The sequence below is a fragment of the Trichomycterus rosablanca genome, chromosome 4 (genome assembly GCF_030014385.1).
Source record: "Trichomycterus rosablanca isolate fTriRos1 chromosome 4, fTriRos1.hap1, whole genome shotgun sequence".
Lineage (NCBI taxonomy): Eukaryota > Metazoa > Chordata > Actinopteri > Siluriformes > Trichomycteridae > Trichomycterus > Trichomycterus rosablanca.
In genome coordinates this window covers 26,350,326-26,373,967 of record NC_085991.1, presented here as the reverse complement: position 1 = coordinate 26,373,967, position 23,642 = coordinate 26,350,326, and the positions used below count along the sequence as shown (strand labels likewise).

At 35.6% G+C, this 23,642-nt stretch overlaps 2 protein-coding genes across 5 annotated transcripts in view; both read left to right on the top strand.

The window, feature by feature from the left end:
* The window catches only part of rgs12a (regulator of G protein signaling 12a), a 58,318-nt gene extending 52,106 nt beyond the window's left edge, over positions 1 to 6,212 (top strand). For all 4 annotated transcript variants that reach the window (XM_062994082.1, XM_062994080.1, XM_062994078.1 and 1 more), the window contains 2 exons: positions 40 to 477; positions 5,571 to 6,212. In XM_062994082.1, coding sequence (XP_062850152.1) covers positions 40 to 477; positions 5,571 to 5,809 — 677 coding nt within the window. In that variant the 3' untranslated portion in view covers positions 5,810 to 6,212. The remainder of the gene's footprint in view (positions 1 to 39; positions 478 to 5,570) is intronic.
* A 7,105-nt stretch (positions 6,213 to 13,317) lies between these two features.
* LOC134311899 (galactose-specific lectin nattectin-like) lies at positions 13,318 to 23,210 on the top strand. The gene is made up of 8 exons (XM_062993548.1): positions 13,318 to 13,327; positions 17,214 to 17,293; positions 17,427 to 17,561; positions 17,644 to 17,755; positions 18,044 to 18,100; positions 19,036 to 19,104; positions 21,144 to 21,223; positions 23,130 to 23,210. Exons 1-8 carry the CDS (start codon positions 13,318 to 13,320, stop codon positions 23,208 to 23,210), a joined length of 624 nt encoding a protein of 207 aa, XP_062849618.1.
* Positions 23,211 to 23,642: the final 432 nt, after the last annotated feature.

The window sequence follows — 23,642 nt, the reverse complement described above, 5'->3', positions numbered from 1 at the left end:
ATTACTGGACTAACTCCTACTTGCACTGTTTTTTCTCAGAGTTCTTTGAGTTGCTTAGCCGTGCTCAGAACAGCCGTGCTGATGATCAGAGGGGCCTGCTCAGAAAAGAGGACCTAGTACTTCCTGACTTCTTGCGTCTTAACCCTGAACCCACAGTACCTCCCACCTGTTCTACCCCCACGTCCCAAAAACACAATAACTCCAACAAGCCTCCACCCATCACATCTAATGGACATGCACCCAAACCTGGACTTAAGACAGACCTGCTTGCCCCGCCTCTCTCGCCTATCCTCCGACCACAAGTCCCACACAGGCAAGATGGCGAGGGCCTGTGCGATCTCACGCTGGTCGGTGAAGGAGACATCTCTAGCCCCAATTCTACTCTGTTGCCCCCTGTGCCAGACAGCCCAGTACCTCATGATGCCAGCTTCACTTTACCGCCACCACCATCCTGTGCCCGCACAAACCCCAGCTCAGGTATTTCTCCTACGTGACTAGCCTTGTGTGTGCTTTTGTGTGTGATGGGTGTCAGTGTGTGGTGGGCTATGGTTGTGAATGAATAGGTATTGTACCATTAATATTAACAAGGTCAGATAGAATGGACATTTAAAAACTGACAGTTTAGATGCACTTTATGATGTAAGAGAGCATGGCTCAGCTCTGCTCTGCGTTTTTCTACACGTCCTCACTGAGGATTTATCCAAACAGATCTTTGTTAATATAAAGATTGTTGTATTCCTGTCCTTAAGATGTACATTTTTGTTAAATAGCTTTACTATGTTAACACAAAGGGCTCTGTTTTCTATAAGGCACAAGCATAATTTGGCACTATTTCTAATTGGGTTGGGTAAAAATCGCTGATATCTCTATCAGAAATGTAAGTGCCCCTCTTACATGGGTAAAATGACATAAAATAAGGGGATGCTATACAGAAATGCAGTCAGCCTTGCTGTGTTTTTGAGCCACATCTTTTAGCTACATTCCTTGACTACCAGAATGATTTGTGATTTATTGTATAATTTATTTTACACCACAAATATAAATAAGCACATTTTATTTAATATTAAATCCAACTAACACAACACAAATTGTGACATTTTGCAGAGGGTAAAAATGGATAGTTTGATTCATAATAAATGTCAGATGTTGCACCCCCCCCTCATTATATTACAATGTATATAACAAAATATATATAATACAATTTTCTCTACATACTAAAAACTCAAAAGTAATATTTGTGATGGCTTTACTAAAACATTGCAAAATAATTTTCATTATAACTGTTGAACTTTTAACAGTGTTAAACAATTTTGGGCTATACCAATTGACATGGTAAACCAGTCTGACTATAAACAAAAATGACCATTTCTAAAGGGTTACAAAGACTACAAGCTGAACTACAAATTTCTTTTTGGGGCATTTTTATGATACACTATCCTGATAAGAACTTAAATCAAACCAAAATAAATGATTGACTTTATGTGTTTCAGCCACAACAGGTGTAATAAATCAGCTATAAAAAGGAAATTATATTCTTCCAACCTTGCAGCAACAGTTTAGGCATGGCCCTTTGTTGGTCCAGCATGCTTGTGCCCTTGTGCACAAAGCAAGCTCTATAAAGACATTAAGCTTGGTTTAAAGAAATTGTAATGGCCTGCACAGAGCTCTGACCTCAGCCCCACTGAACAGCTTTGGAATAAACTGGAACATCAAGTGATGCTTTCTTGGACAACATCAGTGCCCAGCCATACAAACATCTTTTGACTTAATGGGCACAAATTCCCACAGACATACTTCAAAGTTTTGTGAGCAGCCTTCTCAGAAGAGTGGCTGTTGTTGGACCTAAAATGGGTGTCACTTATTGTTCATTTGTTCATGCTTCAGGTTTTTGCAAAACATTTTACACTAGCATTGCGATGGTGGGAAATATGGCATCAGTGGCATCTCCGTGTCAAATCATGACTTGCTGTGCATGGCACTCTAAAACAAACCACAATCAGGCAGACTAAAAGTGACCACACCATCAGAAGATCAATACTTAAAGTTGTTTACTGAAAATACAGAAACTCCTGCACAGATACAGAATGTGCTGAATAAAGAGCAAGCTTCTTTAAAGAGCAGAACTACATTAAAAAAAATGTCACCTAGTACTAGTGGTTTCAAAGGTCAAGTTGAAGTCTTTGAACCATTTCTCAGGAAGGTGAACAAGGCAAACTCTTGACACTGAGTTAAGACACACTGTAGATAAATGGAAAAATCCTATTTACTTAATCAATCCATGTTTGAGACTTATTGTAGTAACAGAAGGGTTTATGTAACCACAATACATCAAAACAGCACTGAAGCATGGTACTGAGAATATTTATGTCTGGGCACCTGAGTTTGGCACCAAGACAGAATTCTGACAAAGGAGGAGTACCACTCAATTCTTCAGAGACATGCTATACCCTATTGTTTGGATCTTTCTGGAGAAGGATTCATATGGATAATAACACAAAGTCAAAGCTTTGCAACAACTGCTTAAAGAGAACCAAGGAAAGCCAATGATTGCTGACCACAGTAACATGTCCTAAACCCAAGCGTTTGTCAGGGCACTTGAAGACAGAAAAAGCTAGCATTTATTAAGATTAAAACCTCCTTTTTAGAATATTTAGAATGCTTACGTGCTGAATGATATGATTCACAATAAGCATAGCATCTCTTTCCAAAACTGTTGGCATTAATATGTAGCTGCCCTCCACTTTGCGGCTATAACAGCCTCTACATTTCCCAAGATTTGAAAGTTTGTCTGTGGAAACTGCTGCCCAATTGGTCAAATGAGCATTTGTAGGTCAAGCATTGTTGGACGAGAATGTCTAGCCTTATCCTAAATGTATAGTGTTTTTCTACACCAGTCTTTTCAAACTATGTCTTTTCAGTCATATTGGAACATGTGCAGGCCCAAATTTATTAAAGATAGTAGATTTTAAACACCTGTTAGTAATTGGTCATTGCTCATACACCTGAATTCAATAATCAGGAGGGGTGTCCACATATTTTGGATGAATAGTATAATTGGACAGTGAATAAACATATTTAATCTAAGAATCCATATCTTTGAAGTCATGACAACAAAGCCCTTGCTGTGCATCTATAGACAGTAAAGGTTTTTGTGCTTGTGCTATGATGAAAACAGGGCCCTGATTGTTTTATACCCTTGTATTTTAGAGACTGTGCTAGATGCATAGAAGAAGAAGGTTATTTTATTTAACACATTTCACCCAGCTTTCTCCATGCTGCTTCATTGTGTGTAGTGAAACTGTGCTTTCATCCAATTATTTAATCGTCTTGTAGAGTGACTAATGACAAATCACTTGTGTCTCTTTTCACCCATTCTACCAAACTGCAATTCAACAAAGCTGCAAAATGTTAAGTGTTAAGGCTTTATCTGATTGTATAACACAGAATCAAACAAACTAATGAAAAAAAGATTGAACGTATTCACTACAGGGTGATGAACTTTTAAACTGTTCGCCCCATTTTCAAGAGGTCATCGGTTTAAGCCAGAAAAGTTTGTAGCTGGAAGTCCAAAAGATAATTGGCCTTACTGTCTGGGTGGAAAACGTGGTTTTCCTTTTCAATAAAAATTAGACTAACCTGTTTTTAAGCAGAGTACAGAACAGTGCAGTTAGTGTCAACTGCCAAGCTGAGCTTCAAGCTAACACCAATCGTTTTCAAATTGTTCAGCGAATCTTGTTTAACGTTATTAATAATAATAACTTGATATACACATGTACATAAATATTCTGTAAATTTTTGTAATGCTGGTTTACATAAACTGGCAAACATATACCTCCATAATGCATGAATTGGCACACAACCTATTTTCAGGTGCAGAATTCTTCTAAAAGAATGCATTGTTGAATTGTTGAATTTCATCATCATTTTGTAGATCATGTTAATTCTAATAAACACTAGAGGTGAAATCATACTAGAGTTGCTTGTGATCTTATATAGCATCTACATGCATAATGAATTTTCATGTTGATTTTTCCTTCCTCTTTTCTAATCCTTTTTCTTATTCTGATATGTGATTCATTTGTGATTTAGCTTATTTTGCAAAGTGCAGCATTCAGTCTTAAGTATCCGTCTTAAGATCAGATACATACTGGTCATTTCAGAGCAACCAGAATTCTAGTTTTTTTTAAGGGTTCACACAGTAGTTCATTGCCAATACATGAATCATCAGACCAGCTGCTGGTTCTTGTTGCTCAAGAAAGAAACTAGTAAAAGCTACAGAGTTTGTTCACATTGCTGATTCGGTTAATCCATTAGCTTTGCAACATTGACTATGTACTCAGAGTAAGTAATTATTAATATAAAAATAAGGGATCTTTTAACATAATACAACAAAGCCAATTTGAAATAGACCCTACAATTGTTGGGTTCAAAGAATTTTGCTTCGTTAAAGGGGGTAATGCTACCACCTTGTGTTTGAATGTCTCACAAAACATTACATTTTGTAGTGTAGTGGATAGTTTTTTTTTTACGTTCTTTAGCAATGTGGATTTCATAGCTATGTGCTTGAGTTTATACACAACACTCTTAGCAATGAGTATTGCTGAACACCAGAACTTAATAATTAGGACGGGTGTCTATATATTTATATTGGTTGTACTGTAATTGTCACACATTATCTATTTCTTCAAGATAGCAATGAAATAAGCTTAATTGGGTTTCTACTTTTTTGTATTACTAGCATGGTTTATGATTATACATTGGATGCTTTAAATATTTACAAAAAAATTAAGCTTAAGTGGTTATAAAGGCCTATAGTGGTCTTTATAATTATAAGATCTTTATTACCATGCAGGATCACTCTCCTCTAGAGAGTAGAGAGTGTGGGGTTGATATAAAATGACACAGGTTAACCACAGGTTTATTCATTTTCATTAACTGCTAACATCCTGGTCAGGATCGTAGTAGGTCCTACACCACCCACACTAACAACAATAAAGAAATACACCCTGGCCAAGATGTTAAATGTTTGCAGGGCACCACACACTCAGCTACCGTTTATTTATTGAAATAAGGGGCAATTTATGGTAGCCAATCCACTGTTTGTAGGAAAAAACTGGAATGGCAAGAGAAAGCCAAAGATAAAATGCTAAACTCCAACCCACAATACCTGCTACCACCGTTGCATCCTAATAACAAAGGTACACCTGAATCAAAATGAATCATGTCTGAATATTACTTAAAAAGTTGAAAAAAGGAGTAAACAAGCTAAATATATGAGAGAACCCTTTGTATTGATGCTACTAAACAGAATTAAATCACCAGATCATTTAAAAAATCATAGTTTCGCAAATATTAAAAATACAAAAATGTGTAGAACACTGGTTCTTGTGTACCAGGATGCGGCAGAAACAGTGGTTTCTGATTCCAGGACCGGTCCTCCTAGTAAACCAGTGCATGTAAACCCTGCCACTATATCTGTTACCCAAATCATAAAAGCCATACCAGTATGAAATGTCATTTTAATATCTCTTCAGTTAGTCTGCATGCTCTTAAAACTTTCTCTTCCTCAGGTTTGATGGATGGAAGTGAAGCTTGTGTTCCAGGAAGCCACCACCAGGTGGATAGAAAGACTGGTGTGAAGAAAGTCAATTTGGAGGAAAGCTTTGAGTGTTATGCTGCTGAGCTCCGTCAGTGTCAAAGTAAAATGAAAAATGGTATTTACCCGTCCAGTCATCCTCCACGGCCCCTGAGCAGCATCTCACAGGACAGCACAAAAAGCACAGCACAGTACAAAGCCACATTTATTTAAATAATGTGACTCTGTGGACTTTTTACATTGCAGTTGTGTCCTGGAACAAATACTGAATAAAATGTGTTGTATACTGATGTTTTGTATTGACAGGTAGTAAGTTATTGAATGATGAAGAAGTAAAAACTGTGATTTGACATTTCATAACTAAATTAGCCAACATTTTATAAGGGTGTTGTGTACAGGATCTTAGATCACGCTATAATGATTAAAATAAATTTCAGACATGTTTTAATAATTTTAATGAATGTCATCTATGCTGTAGCTGCTGGGGGAGATGAATTAACAGGATCAAACACTTCTGGGACAATGCTCTCTAGATACATACCCTTTAAAGGGCATGCACATTATATGAGTCCTCTTTTTCTGTGTCTGACTGAATAAAATAATTCTTTAGAGTTTATTTATTTTATTATTTTTTATATGCTAGTTCAAAAAACAAATACAGGCGCCCAGGTGGCGCAGCGGGATATTCCGCTTGCACACCAGCACCGAGTTTCTGAACTCCCCGGTTCGTGGATCATTCTCAGCATGCAGTGACAATGACATGGTGATGGTGTGTTAGTGTGTGTTGTGCTGGTATGAGTGGATGAGACACAGCAGCGCTGCTGGAGTTTTTAAACATTTCACTGTCACTGCTGGACTGAGAATATTCCACCAACCAAAAATATCCAGCCAACAGCGCCCCATAGGCAGCATCCTGTGACCACTGATGAAGGTCTAGAAGATGACCAACTCAAACAGCAGCAATAGATGAGCGATCGTCTCTGATTTTACATCTACAAGGTGAACCATCTAGGTAGGAGTGTCTAATAGAGTGGACAGTGAGTGGACACGGTATATAAAAACTCCAGCAGCACTGCTGTGTCTGATCCACTCATACCAGCACCATGTCATTGTCACTGCAGTCCTGAGAATGATCCACCACCCAAATAATACCTATTCTGTGGTGGTCCTGTGGGGGCCCTGACCATTGAAAAACAGAATGAAAGCAGGCTAAAAATGTATGTAGAGAAACAGGTGGACTACAGTCAGTAATTGTAGAACTTTAAAGTGCTTCTATATGGTAAGTGGAGCTGATAAAATGGACAGTGAGTGTAGAAACAAGGAGGTGGTTTAAATGTTATGGCTGATCAGTGTAATTATAACAGTAAACAATCAAAGTCATGAAGTTTTAAGGGCATTGTTTAAACCTCTACTGCACTGTGTTGGCAAATGATAACATACCATTTCTTTGCAACTTCCTGATATTTAAAAATAAACTTAAACACCGATTTGCCTTTACATGGAAAGTGGGGAATTGTTTTAACCAGCTATGTACTTGGAAGACATCATATGCCTTTTACACCCCCCTAAATCTTAGTCTTTCCTACACTTCCTCCTCAATTTCTTCAAATTTTTCATATATTTGCAGCATTTGAAATATACTCAGAGAATCTGTGGTAAGTTATGATCTGTTTTTTCATGCAAATCTTGTTTATATAAAATTATTGTCTTTTTATTCAATAAGCTAGGTACGTTGCCAGACAGCTGAGCCAGAATAATCTTAAGTTACTGACTTCTGAATATCTTTGAACAAATTACACAGATACATACCTGTAGATAGATTGATGTATGAATGGAATGTTCAAAATTCTTTTGTTTAGAACATAAATCCTTTAATGTTCTATGGGAATGCTAAAAGGAGGGCTGACAATAGGACTGGAAATAGGACACAGGTGGCTATTCCTCTCAATAAAGGTGAGGACGAGTTAGGGTTCAGTGATGAGGAGTATGAGGGAGAGTCAGATTTTACAGACACAGAGGAAGGAGTGAAAGATGTGCTTCATTACTTTCAGGTTATATGTGTGTTTCATGCATTTTTGAGTAAAAGGGATAGTGCAACAGGGTGAAAGTAGATGAAGAGTTCTTTCTTTGGCTTTTTTATCTCCAATATTGGAAAAGACTAAAAACTAAAAACCTAAAATAGCAAAGAAGGAAAGCGTGGAGTTCCGTCTTGAGGTGTTCCACTAAGCAGCATGTGTCTGGACTGTACTGACCACTGGCCAATGGTGTTCAAAAATCCTGGCTGCAAAGGCATGGTCAGGGTGACTTGCTCTAAGTGCAAAGTGTACCTCAGCTACACCAAGGACAAAAACTGCTTCAAGAGCTTTCACATTGAGCGACATATGCATGCATGCACACTTATACCTTCTTGGTACATTCTCAATTAGAACAATCAGTTCATGTTTCATTACAATTGCTATTTTCACACTTACGTATACTGTACAAGGATTTTCCCCCTAGTCATATCCAATTACCCTGGTTGTGTTACGCTTCACCTTTAGCAATGCAACCCTCCACTACTGAGTGAAAGGCTTCACAACAGACACACGCCCCCTTCGAAACGTGTGCAGTACCGACTGCCTCTTTTCACCTGCACAAGGCGAGTTCATATGCAGATCAGCCTTGTGTACAGAGAGCCACACCCTGATCAGCATTATTGTCCAACTCTGCACAGGTGATGCATTCGAAATCCCAGCTCTGATGTGCTAGCGTGTTTTACCGCTGCGTCACCTGAGCGCCAGTTGTCTGAGTTTTTGCTGGAAAAGCCACAGTCGAGTTAAATGCATGTGACATGTGGCATGTCTGGAGTTTGATAAACGGCATGTGAAGGACTCCACAGACAGCTTGAAGGAAAACATTTTCTGATCTGATAATATAAAATGTAACTCTTTGTCTCATAAAAAGCAGACACTGGTGAAACATGGTGTTGGTAGTATTATGCTATGGGGGTGGTTCTCAGCAACAGGGACAGGGAGATTGGGAAGAATTAAGGAACAGATAGATACAGCCAAATAAAGACAACCTCCACCAGAGCACACACAAACTCAGACTGGGGTGACAGTTTATCTTCCAGCACAACAGTGAACCAAAGCATACAGTCAAAATAACACTGAAGCATCTTTAAGTGGCCCAGACAAAGCCCAGACTTAAACCTTACCATGCATCTATTTAGAGACCTGAAGATCGCAGTTCAAAGATACTTGCCATCCAGTTTGATGGAGATTGAAAGGATCTGCCATGAAGAATATGTACGAATTCATTTGTGGAAAGCTTGTTGATATGTATCCAAGAAGACTTTTCAGCTGTGATTGCTGGCAAAAGGCTTTTACAAAGACTTTTGTTCAGATTTCTTTTTCTCTGAATTTCCCCCCCCAATTTTCTCTCCTAATCTAGTCGTATCCAATTACCCTGATTGTGTTACGCTTCACCTCCACTGATACAACCCTTCACTGCTGACTGAGGAGCTTTGCAACTGACACACGCCCCCTTCGACACGTGATCAGTACCGACTGCATCTTTTCACCTGCATGAGGCGAGTTCATATGCTGACCAGCCTTGTGCATGGAGAGCCACACCCTGATCAGCATTATTCCCCAACTCTGCACAGGCACCATCAATCAGCCAGCAGAGGTAGTAATTGCACCAGTTATGAGGAACCCTGGTCCGGCTTACCAACCCTGTGAACAACAGCCAATCATTGACAAGGTTATATTGATGATAAGATGTATTTAAAATCCCAGCTCTAGCATATTTTACTGCTGTGCCACCTGAGCGGCCTCAGTTTTAATTATTTAATTAATTTAATTATTTAATTAATTTTTGACTCCATCATTATGGGTAATTAAGTGTAGATTGATGGGTCTTGATGGGTAAATGACAATTATATTTGTTTAAATCAAAACTACAAAACAATAAAGTGTGCAAAAAATCAAGCGGTCTGAATAATAATAATAATAATAATAATAATAAGTAAGATTGAGTGCACCCTTTAAATAGTACATGGAACAATGGTCTCTGGCTAAATTTGGAAGGTTTGTTTATTAGGATTTTAACGTCATGTTTTACACTTTGGTGACATGACAGGAACGGTAGTCACTTGTTACACAAGATTTATCAGTTCACAAGTTTTAACACCAAACACAGTCATGGACAATTTCGTATCTCCAATTCACCTCACTTGAATGTCTTTGGACTGTGTGAGGAAACCAGAGATCCCAGAGGAAACCCACGCAGACACGGGGAGAACATGCAAACTCCACACAGAAAGGACCCGGACCGCCCCACCTGGGGATCAGACCCAGGACCTTATTGCTGTGAGGCGACAGTGCTACCCACTGAGCCACCGTGCCGCCCCAATTCGGAAGGTAAACCCAAACTGCTTTTGGTAAGAGGACAATTTTCCATTTGGTCAGATGAAATCCAAAAACCACAGAATACAGGTTTGCCATGAATTGGAAGTTGTTGAAACATAGGTAACACTATTCACAGTCAAGCAAGCATGCAGATGTAGAGCTGAGATGAGATACATGTCCCATACAAGTGTATGTCAACTTTGGTATTTACACACAAACTAAACAGCACAATGTTATGAGGAAAGAGGAATTTGCAGAACATCATGTGACTTGGAAAAGTGTGGATTTACGTCTAACAACACACACCACATTTTTTTCCTAAAGTAAATAGATCACTTAATAGCCGGAAATGCTGAAAACGCATTTCCAAATTTTACATTCAACAGTAATTAAAAAATCACCTGTTACTACTCTACTTGGGAAAAGTGGCCTGCAAAGGGCCTAGGCATAAACATCGTCCAAGACTTTAACCATGCCAGTTACGAGGCTGTAACATGGCATATGACTGTAAAAAAAAAATTTGCCCCTTTCTTCTATTGAGTAAACACAATATGCAGCTTTTAAATGATCATTCAGTTCTTTGAGGATAGGGCGTCACGGTGGATAAGTGGGTAGCACTGTGGCCTCAATTCTATATTTGCTATAGAAAACAAAATACATACCTTCACAAGTTACCCAATAGCGTAACAGAAGCTAGCTTTTTTAAATTGTTAACAATTGGCATGGTACTTTACATCTGGCCAGTAGAACACAAACTCTATTATTTCTAAAATGGGTTTAAAATTTGAATCTATCAGACCGCAACACTTTTCTTGTTGCTGTTTATTTATGGTTTAGGAGGTCTTGCATTTGTTGAATCTGCAATAAAATCAGTTTACAAACTACAAGAGCTAACCAAAATTTTCACAAGCCTATGTGGTTAAATCCATTACAAAAGAATGATGATTTTAATGCAGTGCTGTCTAAGGTACTGCAGGTCACAGTTATTCAAAATAGTTTTTTGGTCTTGCCCATGGTTGCACAACCTTGGTTTGTATATGGTGATTACAAACTACATTGTATGAACATTCATTAGCCATTTTATGAGCTACTGCTTTAGAAATTAGAATTTGTGGGTATATCATTACTGACTATAGCTTGTTTGTTGCCCTGTACACCTTGTCATCCCCCTTAACTTCATCCATCAATAACAAGGAAACCTCATAAAAGGTATGGTAAGTGTAAATGTGCTTTTAAAATGGTTGGTTAATCTAATGAAGTCTTTAATAAGTGTAGGTATGCACACTGTCATGAGGCTCTAGACCTATCTTTGTTTGTTTATTAGGATTTTTATGTCATGTTTTACACACTTTGGTTACATTCATGACAGGAACGGTAGTTACTCATTACACAAGATTCATCAGTTCACAAGGTTATATAGAACACAGTCATGGACAATTCAGTGTCTCCAATTCACCTCACTTGCATGTCTTTGGACTGTGGGAGAAAACCAGAGCATCTGGAGTAAACCCACGCAGATACAGGAGAACATGCAAACCCCGCACAGAACCCAGGACCTTCTTGCTGTGAGGCGACAGTAGACCTGTCTTTGCCCCATTAGTGTTAATTCATAGCAGCAAAGGAACAGCACATTTTAGAGAAGTGGTAATGAGACTAGAGGACTCCTTGATCAATGCAGTTCTTTAAATATCTTAATTATAAATATAATTTATTTAATAAAATGTAACAATAGTTCCTAATATGTTAAGAGGTAACTCTTTAAAGTACAGCTTTTATTAAAAGAATGATTACATTTTGTTTATGACTAGTTACTGCAGATAAATGTTATCTGACAATAGAATAGCTTAGTTTAAAAAATAATGTAAAATTAAGAAAACTATAGCATATTTATTTGATATACCTGTACAAGGCCTAGAGAAAATCATCACACCCTGTCAATATCTCTACGTGTTGTCACATTACACTTTAAAAATGAACATATATAAAATCTCAGTAAAAAATGACTTGAAAACCTGCTTTAAATATTTATTTATATAAAAAAGTTTAACACAAACGTATAAAACATTATTATTGAAAATAAAATGCTTCAGCTACTGTGTTTTAATTTTTTAATAACATGTTTTCTTTTTTTCCTCTTTCTTTTTTCACATTTTAGTGGTGTCACTAAGTTCATATGAATTCCTTTGGTTCATATCACATTGTTATCAGAGATATACATCTATAAAGGAAAAAGACAAGCACACAATCGTGACCAAATCAAATTGACACACAGGTTCTATTTCAGTGATGTTTAGATACAACAGGTCTGGCAGTAATCATGCCCGGGTGTGGCTGGTAAAAATGAACCCAATTAAACTCAATAAAAATAACTTGAATTAAATGTATAATTACACTAACATTTGTGGTTAGACAAAAATACTTTCTGAAATACTATTTAAATGCTGTTTATCATAATTGAAGACTCCCAAAATCCTATATTTGTTATAGAAAACAAATACATACCTTCACAAGTTACCCAATAGCATAACAGAAGCTGCCTTTTATTTTTTTATGGTAAACAATTGGCATGATACTTCACCTGGCCAGTAGTACACAAACTCTATTATTTCTAAAATTAGTTTAACATTTGGATCTATCAAACCACAGCACTTTTTATTTTGTTGTTTATATGTGGTTTGCACTTTGCATATGAGGTCTTGCATTTGTTGAATCAGCAATAAACTCAGTTTACAGTTTACTGGGGCTAACAAAATATTCACAAGCCTATGTGGTTATATTTATTACAGAAGCATAATGATAAGGTCATAGTTATTCAGAATTGGTTTTTGGTCTTGCCCTTTACTTACATAGATTTTTTTCAGAATCCCTTTCTATTTTAATAATGTTATGGTCTGTAAATGTTGATTTGATAATTTCTCAAACTACCTTGTATGGACATTTATTGGCCATTTTATGAGTTACCACTTTAATATAGAATTTGTGGGTATATCATTACTGACTATATCTTGTTTGTTGCCTGGTACACCTTGTCATCCTAAATAACCTCATCCATTAATAACAAGGAAACCCTATAAAAGGTGTGGGTGTTGTCACAGTTTAAGTGTTTATGTGCTTATAAAATGTCATAAATACAATTCCTGTGTTTACATTTTGTAATAACATTTTCTTTTTTTTCACGCTAGTGGTGTCACTAAGTTCATAGGAACTTAGTTCATATTACATTGTTATCAAAGATATACATCTTTAAAGGAAAAAAAACAAGCACACAAACATGACTAAATCTGTTGGGTTAAAATATATAAAAACATGTTTGTAAGAAAAAAAAAAAACATGGTTTCAGGTCAGTTATCACCTTTGTGCCTTGATTAGCTACTTTTAATACCCATCACCAATCTTCCAGAATGACTGTGGTTGGACAAAGAAGACACATCTTTGGAAACATACTGTCATCATACAAGTGAAGTGTTTCATTACATCTTGTCAGACCACAGGAATAGGAAAGCTGAGCTTACTGAAGCTTTACGTTGACTTGTTTGAATTTAAAATTAAAATATGTTAGATTACACAGTGTGTCATTCATTTTAAGAGCTTCCATGATTGGTGAGTTCTGAGATTTGTTAATGGTCACCAAAGTTTGGCTATTTAAATGAACAGAGCCTTCCTTTTTAGCCATTTTTCTCTGACCTGCCTTTTTAACAAATCTTTTTGCCACAGAACTTTGTCATTTACTGGATGATTTTTGTAAAATATGTTGTGCTTGGAACAACAATTTTAAACATTAACTGAAGCTTTTGGCACAAGTCTGTATAATTCTATGCTTTACCTGATAATTAAATTAAAATTTAAAGTGGGTGTACAGGCAATTAATTTAAATGGACGGAAAATGTAAGTGTATTTACATATAGAATTTAAGTATAAACACATTTTTAAGTCATGGCAGTATTGTACGACGGAGTATTAGTACTTCAACCGAGCCTTATGGACTAGTTCGATAGACTAAAGCCACATGGCATCGCTATAAATGGTTGCATTGACATGTTTAGTCTTCATGTCATGTGGATGGAAGTGTACAATACAAACAACCACCCAAAAATAATCGCGGGTTATTGGATAACCACAATAACACTCACTGTAAGCTGCCCTCGGCACTTGCATGCCGATCCAGGTACTGAGACCTGTGCTTCTCTAAACTGACAAGCCTACGATAGCTGCACACTCTTTGGCCATAATATTTCGACTTTATTCTTATAATCATTTCGACTTTATTCTCATAATATTTTTACTTTAATCTCAAAATCGAAACTTATACGACTTTATTCTCGAAATTAAAACTTACAAATATTTTTTTACAGTGGCCCTAATACGCCATCGTAGTATTGGGATTCTCTTCTGTGGCTAAATCATTGAAAAACAATTATCTGAAAAATGCTTTTAATAATTTGATTAAAGGTTTATAAAACATATAAAAAACAAACCTTAAATTTGTTTATGTCTCTTAACTTACATAATTAATATGCTTTATTTTAAGCCACCAACAAGCTTCTTACAGGACTTTTGGGAAGATCTTTTTAAAAAGTTTAATTATAGGATGATTTAAGCATTCCAAAAGAAGTTTGGTGTGTCCCACTGTCCCACTGTCCCACTGTAATGCCCAATTGTGTCTAAGTATCATTTATTTTTATTTCCTTTTTTTTAAAAAGCTGTCCACTTTCTGAAATGCACTAGTGTTAAAGAAGAGAGCAGCCCCAGTGCTGCGTTTTTCCACCACATAACTAATTCAGAGGCATTTTCTTTGTCCATATGATAAGCAACAAACCAACTACAGTATGTTGATAAAGGTTTTCGGCCTTTGAGCCCACTGCAAAATAAAGCTGCGTGACTGTGACCAGTAACACCTGTGTTTCAGCAGGGGTTTTTTTTTTTTTGAGGCTGACACATTTTTGGAGGTTACTAAATAATCTTTCTGTTCTTTATGCAAATTTTTCATGTTCAACGTTATCTTTCTCTCAGACAGTCACAGTTCAAAGCTGTGGTGTTATGATCACGTCAACTGACACCAGGAAACATTTTTTAAATGTCATTTTCCCCTCTCTGTTATTAGTTTTCTTCCTCCTTTTGCAGACTTAAATGAAAAATAGCAGTCACATTGAGCATCCTTGCTTCAGTAGGCAGGTTAGTTTACTTTTCTTGATTCAATTAGAAAGATTTTTTATAACTGTCACTTCTGAAATTCTTGAATTAACTTAAGCTTATAACTGACATTCATTTGAAGATGCAAGTTTACCAACTAAATACTTAAAAAAATAATATTGCCTTTAACATCAGGACTACAGTATTTAAGACAAAGTGTATGTTCTCTGTTGCTTTCAGATCAGTTTCTGTGATGCTTTTCTTAATGGTTTTTTCAGGTAAATATATTTTGTAGATATACATTATGGATAAATGGTCTATTTGTGTCTGAGCAGTATGCAGGATGGCTTATTAAAACTACTCCTTTTTTTAACAGGGCTCTGCACCCTTTCCTTTACATTAAATGGTAAGTTTTGATTTGTTGAGCCTTGATTATAATTACCACGTATTACACACACATTATTTGGACACCTGATTCATATTAATTAATAAAAAAACATATTGTGTATATGTGACTTCAAATGCAATGTAGCTGCCATTAATTCATAGAGAGAAAATTATAATAATTTGCTTTATTAAATCTTTATAAAAAGGTTTAAATCTTCCATGCTGTTATTACAAGTAACAATTCTAATGAAATAAAATTTTATTAACTTATTTAAAAAATCTAGCCACTGCAACATCAGCCTCATCATCACACCATTTGGTACTTCATCATACATTTACATTATTAGTAAATAAATATTTAGTAATCACAGTTTATACATTGAATTATTGCATATTTATAAAGTTAGATTTTAAATAATTTGCTTTATTAGATCCAAGGTTAGATAACATATTTTATTTATAAGCTCACGTGTAAGTATATTTACAAATAAAATTTAAGTATGAACACTTGTAAGAGTCTTATAAGTCATGGCAGTATAGGGATTCTTTTCTGTGGCTAAATGACTGAAACACAATTCTCATAATACATAATTAATATGCTTTATTTTAAGCCAGCAACAATTTAATTCATAGAGAGAAAATTTTAATAATTTGCTCTATTAAATCTCTATTAAAAGGTTTAAAGCTATATAAACCTCACATGTAGAATGTGATAAATTTAATGCTGTTATTACAAGTATTTATTCTAATGAAATTAAATTTTATTAACTTTAAAAAAAAAAAAATCCATCAAACCATTTGGTACTTCATGATACATTTACATTATGTGAGCTAATAAATAAACTACATCATCTAACCTTGGATCTGATAAAGCAAATTATTTAAAATCTACCTTTATAAATATGCAACATTTGCAATGTATAAACTATCATTACTTAATATTTATTTACTAAATAATTTGCTTTCAGATCAAATTATCAGATTTATTAGCTCACATGAAGTTTGATGTTTATTTATTATTAAGTTAAAGAGTTTTAGTCCTTTATCTAACTGACTCTTCTGTTCTTGTAAAAATCACTTTACAACAAATGGACAGAATAATTAATATAAATCTAAGTTAACCCTTTAGCATTAAATAAAAGTATATATTTAATTATTATTATTATTATTACTGTAGAGTTGATCATTCATAAACACAAACCTTCTTTATCTATTTAAAATTTAAAATAAATATTGAGGTGGCGCAGCAGGATATTCCTCTAGCACACCAGCGCCGAGATTCTGAAATTCTCAGTTCGAAACTCGGTGTTGCCACTGGTCAGCTGGTCGCCATCTGGCGGGCATAGTTGGCAGTGCCTGCAGGGAGGGATGACCAGACTATGTGGTTGGGGTCTTCAAACGCTGTGTAAGGACCCTGATTGGCGGACAGTGCATGGGTGGAAAAGGGTTCCGTTAAGGGCTGCTGTCGGAGGAGGTGTGAGCAGCAATATACTACCTCGATTACAAAAAAATTGGGATCCCATAGCAGTGGAAGACAAATTGACTACACTAAATTGGGAGACAAATGCATAAAATATTATAAAAAATAATCGGTACAACTCCCTCAGATCAGAAAAAAATTGGACATTAAACCGTACATTTTTTTTAAATCACTGTTTACACTTGTATTGTAATATTTAAGTTTAATTTCCTTTTTGTAAAAAATGCAGAATGTCAAGAAGGTTGGACCCAGTTTGGATCTCGCTGCTTCAGGATCTTCGAACAACCGGCCACCTGGGCTGCTGCTGAGGTTTTTTTTTTTTTGTAAACTTAAAATTACACAAAAATTTATTCAGAAATAATCCTAATGAAATAATCCTGTAATAACTGGATTAACAACCTCGAAGCATCTTGCTCATTCCACATTTTGTAAATCTTTTCAGCAAAACTGTGTAAACACGGGAGGGCATCTTGCATCAGTGCACAGTAACGAAGAGCACAGTTTTATCCAGGGTTTAGTCCTGAGTACTACTAAATCAAACACACAAACATTGTTAGGTGCCAGTGATGCAGCACAGGTTTGTATGATAAATACATAACATATTTTTAAAAAGCATTTGTGTTAATGAATCATTTATACTAATGATCTTTATTTTACAGGAGGGAGTATGGGTGTGGACTGATGGGTCAGCTTTCGATTACAGTCAATGGGGAAGTGGAGAGCCAAATAATTTTCAAATGGAAAATTGTTTGACCATGAATTATTTCCCAGGTAACTCTTACTGAAGTTATTCTTAAAATAACAGTATTAGTCAGAAAGCAGTGATTTAAACTGTATCATAGAAGTGTTTTATTAAAACAGAAGAAGAGATGTTTTATGTTAAACTTCTTAACTATTGAGTTTTGCAATAAATGACAAATTGAGTTCACAAACATTCTTAAATCTCTGTCCCAGCTTTTTCTAATATGTTGCAGCCATTAAATTTAGAATTACTGTATACACAATACTTTGCAAAGGTCTTGATTTTATTGACCATCCTTTATAATGCTTTATTTTAAGGAACACAAAATTGGAATAATGTGCCTTGTAGTTTCTCATATGCATCAGCATGTGCAAGTAAGTATAAAACATTATTTTTATTTAACCATTATGACACTTTATTGTTAAATACCTTTAAGACAGGATCAGTTACCTTTGTTGAAGCTTAGACTGTTTTCATTTCTTTATATCTTTGTATTCCATGACAATGAAAAGAATAAATTTAAGTTACAATTAATTTGCCTTTTGCTTATCAACCTTTTTATGAGCAATTTACATTTCTGAGACAGAAAAGCAGACAGAAATAATACATTTGTACACTAGCAATGTAATAAATATACTGTCAAATATTCAGGATTTTTTTAAATGCCCAATGTATCTGTCGAAGCTGTAGCCACTTTAAAATCTACCTTAATTTTTTACTGTTCCTTCAACTACTGTTCCATGACTGTGTTTGACATTAAAAACTTGTGAACTGATGAATCTGTGTGTAATGAGTAATTACAGTTTCTGTCATGAATGTAACCAAAGTGTAAAACATGATGTTAAAATCCTAATAAACAAACGGGGTGGCACGGTGGCTTAGTGGGTAGCACTGTCGCCTCACAGCAAGAAGGTCCTGGGTTTGAACCCCAGGTGGGGCGGTCCGGGTCCTTTCTGTGTGGAGTTTGCATGTTCTCCCCGTGTCTGCGTGGGTTTACTCCGGGTGCTCCGGTTTCCTCCCACAGTCCAAAGACATGCAAGTGAGGTGAATTGAAGATACTAAATTGTCCAAGACTGTGCTTGATATAAACTTGTGAACTGATAAACCTTGTGTGTAATGAATAACTACCGTTCCTGTCATGAATGTAACCAAAGTGTAAAAACATGACGTTAAAATCCTAATAAACAAACAAACAAACTAATAAACAAACATATCATCATTAATCTGAACATCTTAGCAATTTACTTTTGTTAGCTGAAATGGAGATTTTAAAATGATATATCATATAACCAGACAATTTATTTTGCAGAAGCATCCTCCCCCAGCACCGTTCCCTCCAATACTGTAGCATACACAACCTTCAGCCCTACTCCACAAGGTCAGAACACAGAACATATACAAATACTGTTATAAGCAAACATTTATATTTATCTATTGTATTTGCCATTTGCTATTATTTTGTTCACATTGTTTTGCTGAAAATGCAAATGTAAATGTAAGGAATTGTTTTATTTGCATGAAATGAATCATTAGGATTTGTTCATTAGGATTACTTCAAATTTTGTTTAATGCTAAGCTGACATACAGTCAAACATATTCAGGAAAATATATCTTTTTTTAACATAAAGTGACCAATGTATCTATATACAGTGGTACTCTGTAACTCAAAGTCCCCTAAACTCAAAATCTTTGAAAGTCAATGCCCTTCGTCGAGAAATTTGTTTCCTTAAACTTAACGTGTTCAGTTTTTTTTTTAATTTATTTAATTTAAAATTAACAATGAACATTTGCTATATCATCAAAGTGCGCATATGAGACAAATCTGCATTTGTGTGGAATAACCGTCAGATTCACTCTGAAAGCTCCACATATCCGTATGTGTTTTATCCGGATTTTCCTCCTGTTTCACTTTAAAACATGTGTTACAGCTCGAGGTTCTGAGAAATTGTAAGGATCAGCTTCTTATTTCAGTGTTTTTATATTATATTTGTGTTATTTTCAGTGTATAAGTGTCAAAAACAACCCCATTATTTTACATAAGCCTAAAATATATGCAAGTCCACGGGACCATGGAACGCATTAACAGGTCCTTATGAGAAAAAAATACCTTGAAACTCAATGCCTTTTAAACTCAACGCCAGTCCCAGAACCAATTGATTGTTGAGTTTCAAGGTACCACTGTATCTGTTGAAGCTGTAGCCACTTCAAAATCTACCCTAATTGTTACTGTTTCTTCAACTGTGGTGGCAGACACAACTTTTGGAACTCCAAACATTCACACATCACAATATTTTGTTTTGCTTTATCATCATTAATCTATACATCTCCATGATTTACTTTTGTTAGCTGAAATGGAGATTTTAAAATGATATAAAATATAACCAGACAATTTATTTTGCAGAAGCATCCTCCCCCAGCACCGTTCCCTCCACTAATGTAGCATACACAACCTTCAGCCCTACTCCACAAGGTCAGTACACAGAACATATACATATACTGTTATGAGCAAATATTTAACCTCTTCAAAATCAGCTATAACTTTCATTACTGTTGTGACTGACACATATATGTAATATATATAACTCTATCAGGTCATGATATTCACATTATTAGTAGGTGAATAGTGATGACATATAACACAAAGCATCAAACATATTAATAAAGCAGGAAAATCACCAGGTCGGATCTTTTTTTGCTAAGTAAAAATATGTCATAATAGTGTTTAGACTGTATGTACATTTAGGGTTATATTTACATTTTCTATATGTATTTATATATTTTTACTGTTTTGATTAGAATAATCAAGTCATGTTTCTGTAAGCTAAAATAACAACCTCTGGCAACAAATCACTTTTATTGTAATCAGTGAAATGTTATTTTCATTCCAATTTTTCATTCTGCCAAACACCAGGTCAGAAAAAACATATTCTTAGTAGGTGACACTATTATTTGTAATTACATTGTAGTAAGATATATCTGGCATACCTCATGTAGTGTTGTGGTCTAATGTGCTAGCCCACCACCACTAAGATTTAAACATCAGATGTTCTATCAATTGACCATCCACCTACAGTTAGCTAGCTGGTGTCTGCAAAGAGATGACTTTTCATTCATGATACTGCCCTTTGTGTGAATCTGTCTCTGGTAGATGAAAATAAGTGGTTTGCAACTGCATACATGTCAGAGGGGGCATGTGTTAGGTACTCCCCTCCTTGGTTAGGGTAGGAATCTACAATAGTAGAGGAGATACAACTGGGTAATTGGATACTACCAGATTGGGTATTTTTATATATACCAGATAATACATTTATATACATTTACATTACAAGTGTTTTTTGCTTTTCTTGGCATTTTTAAATGTTTAGTGAATGCCTAAACTAAATTACCTGCATTTTAACTTTTGGTTTTCTGTGGTAGATGTGCTGGGCTTGCAGGTCAGACTTACTTCAACAAGAAATGTAACAGCATCTAATGAATTAGATCAGCTGCTCAAAGAGGTAAAATACTGACACTATTATTACACCTTAATATTTCTAACATCTGTAACATGTTTAAAGCTTTATATATTTACATATACACTGTCAAAAAGTATTTGCTATTTCTTCTAATATAGATAAAGACAACATGAGTAAAGACAAAGTGCAGCATTTAAATGATCATTTTAATAATTTAACATAAAGATTTATACAAAACCTGTATAACCCACGTGAAAATGTTGTAGCCTAGTGGTTAAGGTACTGGACTAGTAATTAAAAGGTCACTGATTTAAGCCCCACCACTGCCAATATACTGTCACAGTACTGTAAGTCGCTTTGAATAAAAGCGTCTGATAAATGCCGAAAATGTAAATGTAAATTGACACTTGGGTTCAGTTTCACTAGCCTCACCAGTTGATTCTAAACATCAGTTAAATAGAAGCTGTCTACCAATAAGAAACAGACTAGGAGTTCTCAAGAAGCAGCACATGATGCCATGTTCTAAAGAGATTTAAATACAGATGTGAAACAAAGTCATTGAAATCTACCAGCCATGTTCAGTTCAATGTACATGATTCCACAATAAGAAGTCACTGGGCAAAAATGGCATCCATTAGAGAGGTGCAAGTTGCAAACCTCTGCTGTCCAAAAAGAACACATTCTCACATTTAAAATGTATGGCACATCATGAAGAGATAAATTAACTGTGACCATGAACTGTTGAGTAGCTGAAGTGTTGTTTTGTTGTTTCTATTTGATTAAACCAAAAAATTTTGACACCATTTTTAACTTGAACAGAGTCATATACTTAGTGAAGACTGAAACTAAAACCACAAACATGCTAAAAGCATAGAATGTAGCCCTGTTTAGTTGTGCCATATATGTATTAAACAGCAGTTTACATTCGGGATGTAACGATGCACCACAAGACAGTTAAAAATTGATTCACATGTGTAACGATTCAAATCGGTTTACATGTATAATGAATCGATATTCACTTTAATCAGCAGAGGGCACTGGCGCTATTCGCCTTGCCTGGTTGACGTCACTACAGGGTTGCCAGGTTCAGAATTTTCCAGCCAAATTTATTTATGTGAGGATTGTTTATTTGTATTATTTATTTATTTATTTCATGTGGGATTTGTTTTAAATTTCAATTCAGTTTTTTTTTGCATAGTTTGTACCTACCTCAGAAATAAATGGGCATTCATTATTTAGATAAACAAAAGATAAGCACAAATACAGTATTTTATTTTTTTAAAGAGAAATAATAAAAGGAAACTGTCATAATTTGTCTTTAATTTCCTTTTGTTTAAAAAAATCGGGAAAAAATCGTATCATGAACCCAGTATCGCATCGTGGGTAGAGTGTATCGTTACATCCCTAGTTTACATGGTTGGGGATTTGTGTAGAATTACTCTAGAGTTGAAATCGGCACAGCAGACAAAATCTCTACACTAACACCTGGTTGAGATCAAGAAAATAACTTGCTTCTGGTATTGAAAGGCTTTACAGATTAAGTATAATACTGAACCTAATAAGTCTAAGCATAAACACACACACGACCATGGAAGGAATTACAATCAGTTATTCAGATGTATAAGCTTTCCCATACATGTATCTGTCTGGATACTACAGTATATAGTAATGTTCCAGGAAAACTGTAATGAATCTAATACAGCAGCGGGTAAAAGCTTGTTACTACATCTACATAACATCAAGGCTGGAACTTTCCATTGTGGAAACACAATATCCATACCTCATATATGTAGATTTATTACTCAGTGTTTTAAAATAGACTATTTTGTGTTTGTGTCAAGCTAATACAGACTAAAAAACTAATCCTTTGATGTGTATATGCATGTGTGCCTACTATATTACAGTGCCACACTGCTCATGACACATCTGCTATTACTGGTTGTTACAGGTTAAAAGGATTCTGATCTTGAATGGTGTGCCCGACAAATTTACACTTCGTGTGAGGCAGATTCACAAGAAATCCCCCTAAAGGATGTTCCTGACCAGCATAAAAAAATATTCATTCATTTTTTTCTGACTAATCAGTCAGACAGATTGTGTACAAAATGGAGGAAATTCAAGACCATTGTTACCCTACCCAGGAGTGGTCGACCAACAAAGATCACTCCAAGAGCAAGGCGTGTAATAGTTGGCGAGGTCACAAAGGACCCCAGGGTAACTTCTAAGCAACTGAAGGCCTCTCTCACATTGGCTAATGTTAATGTTCATGAGTCCACCATCAGGCGAACACTGAACAACAATGGTGTGCATGGCAGGGTTGCAAGGAGAAAGCCACTGCTCTCCAAAAAGAACATTGCTGCTCGTCTGCAGTTTGCTACAGATCACGTGGACAAGCCAGAAGGCTATTGGAAGAATGTTTTGTGGACGGATGAGACCAAAATAGAACTTTTTGGTTTAAATG

Excerpts from the sequence above, each read along its gene's own strand:
- LOC134311899 (XM_062993548.1), top strand. Across the intron at positions 18,101-19,035 it reads ATATGCATCAGCATGTGCAA|AAGCATCCTCCCCCAGCACC; the intron begins GTAAGTATAAAA and ends TTTATTTTGCAG. Across the intron at positions 19,105-21,143 it reads CTTCAGCCCTACTCCACAAG|ATGTGCTGGGCTTGCAGGTC; the intron begins GTCAGAACACAG and ends TTTCTGTGGTAG.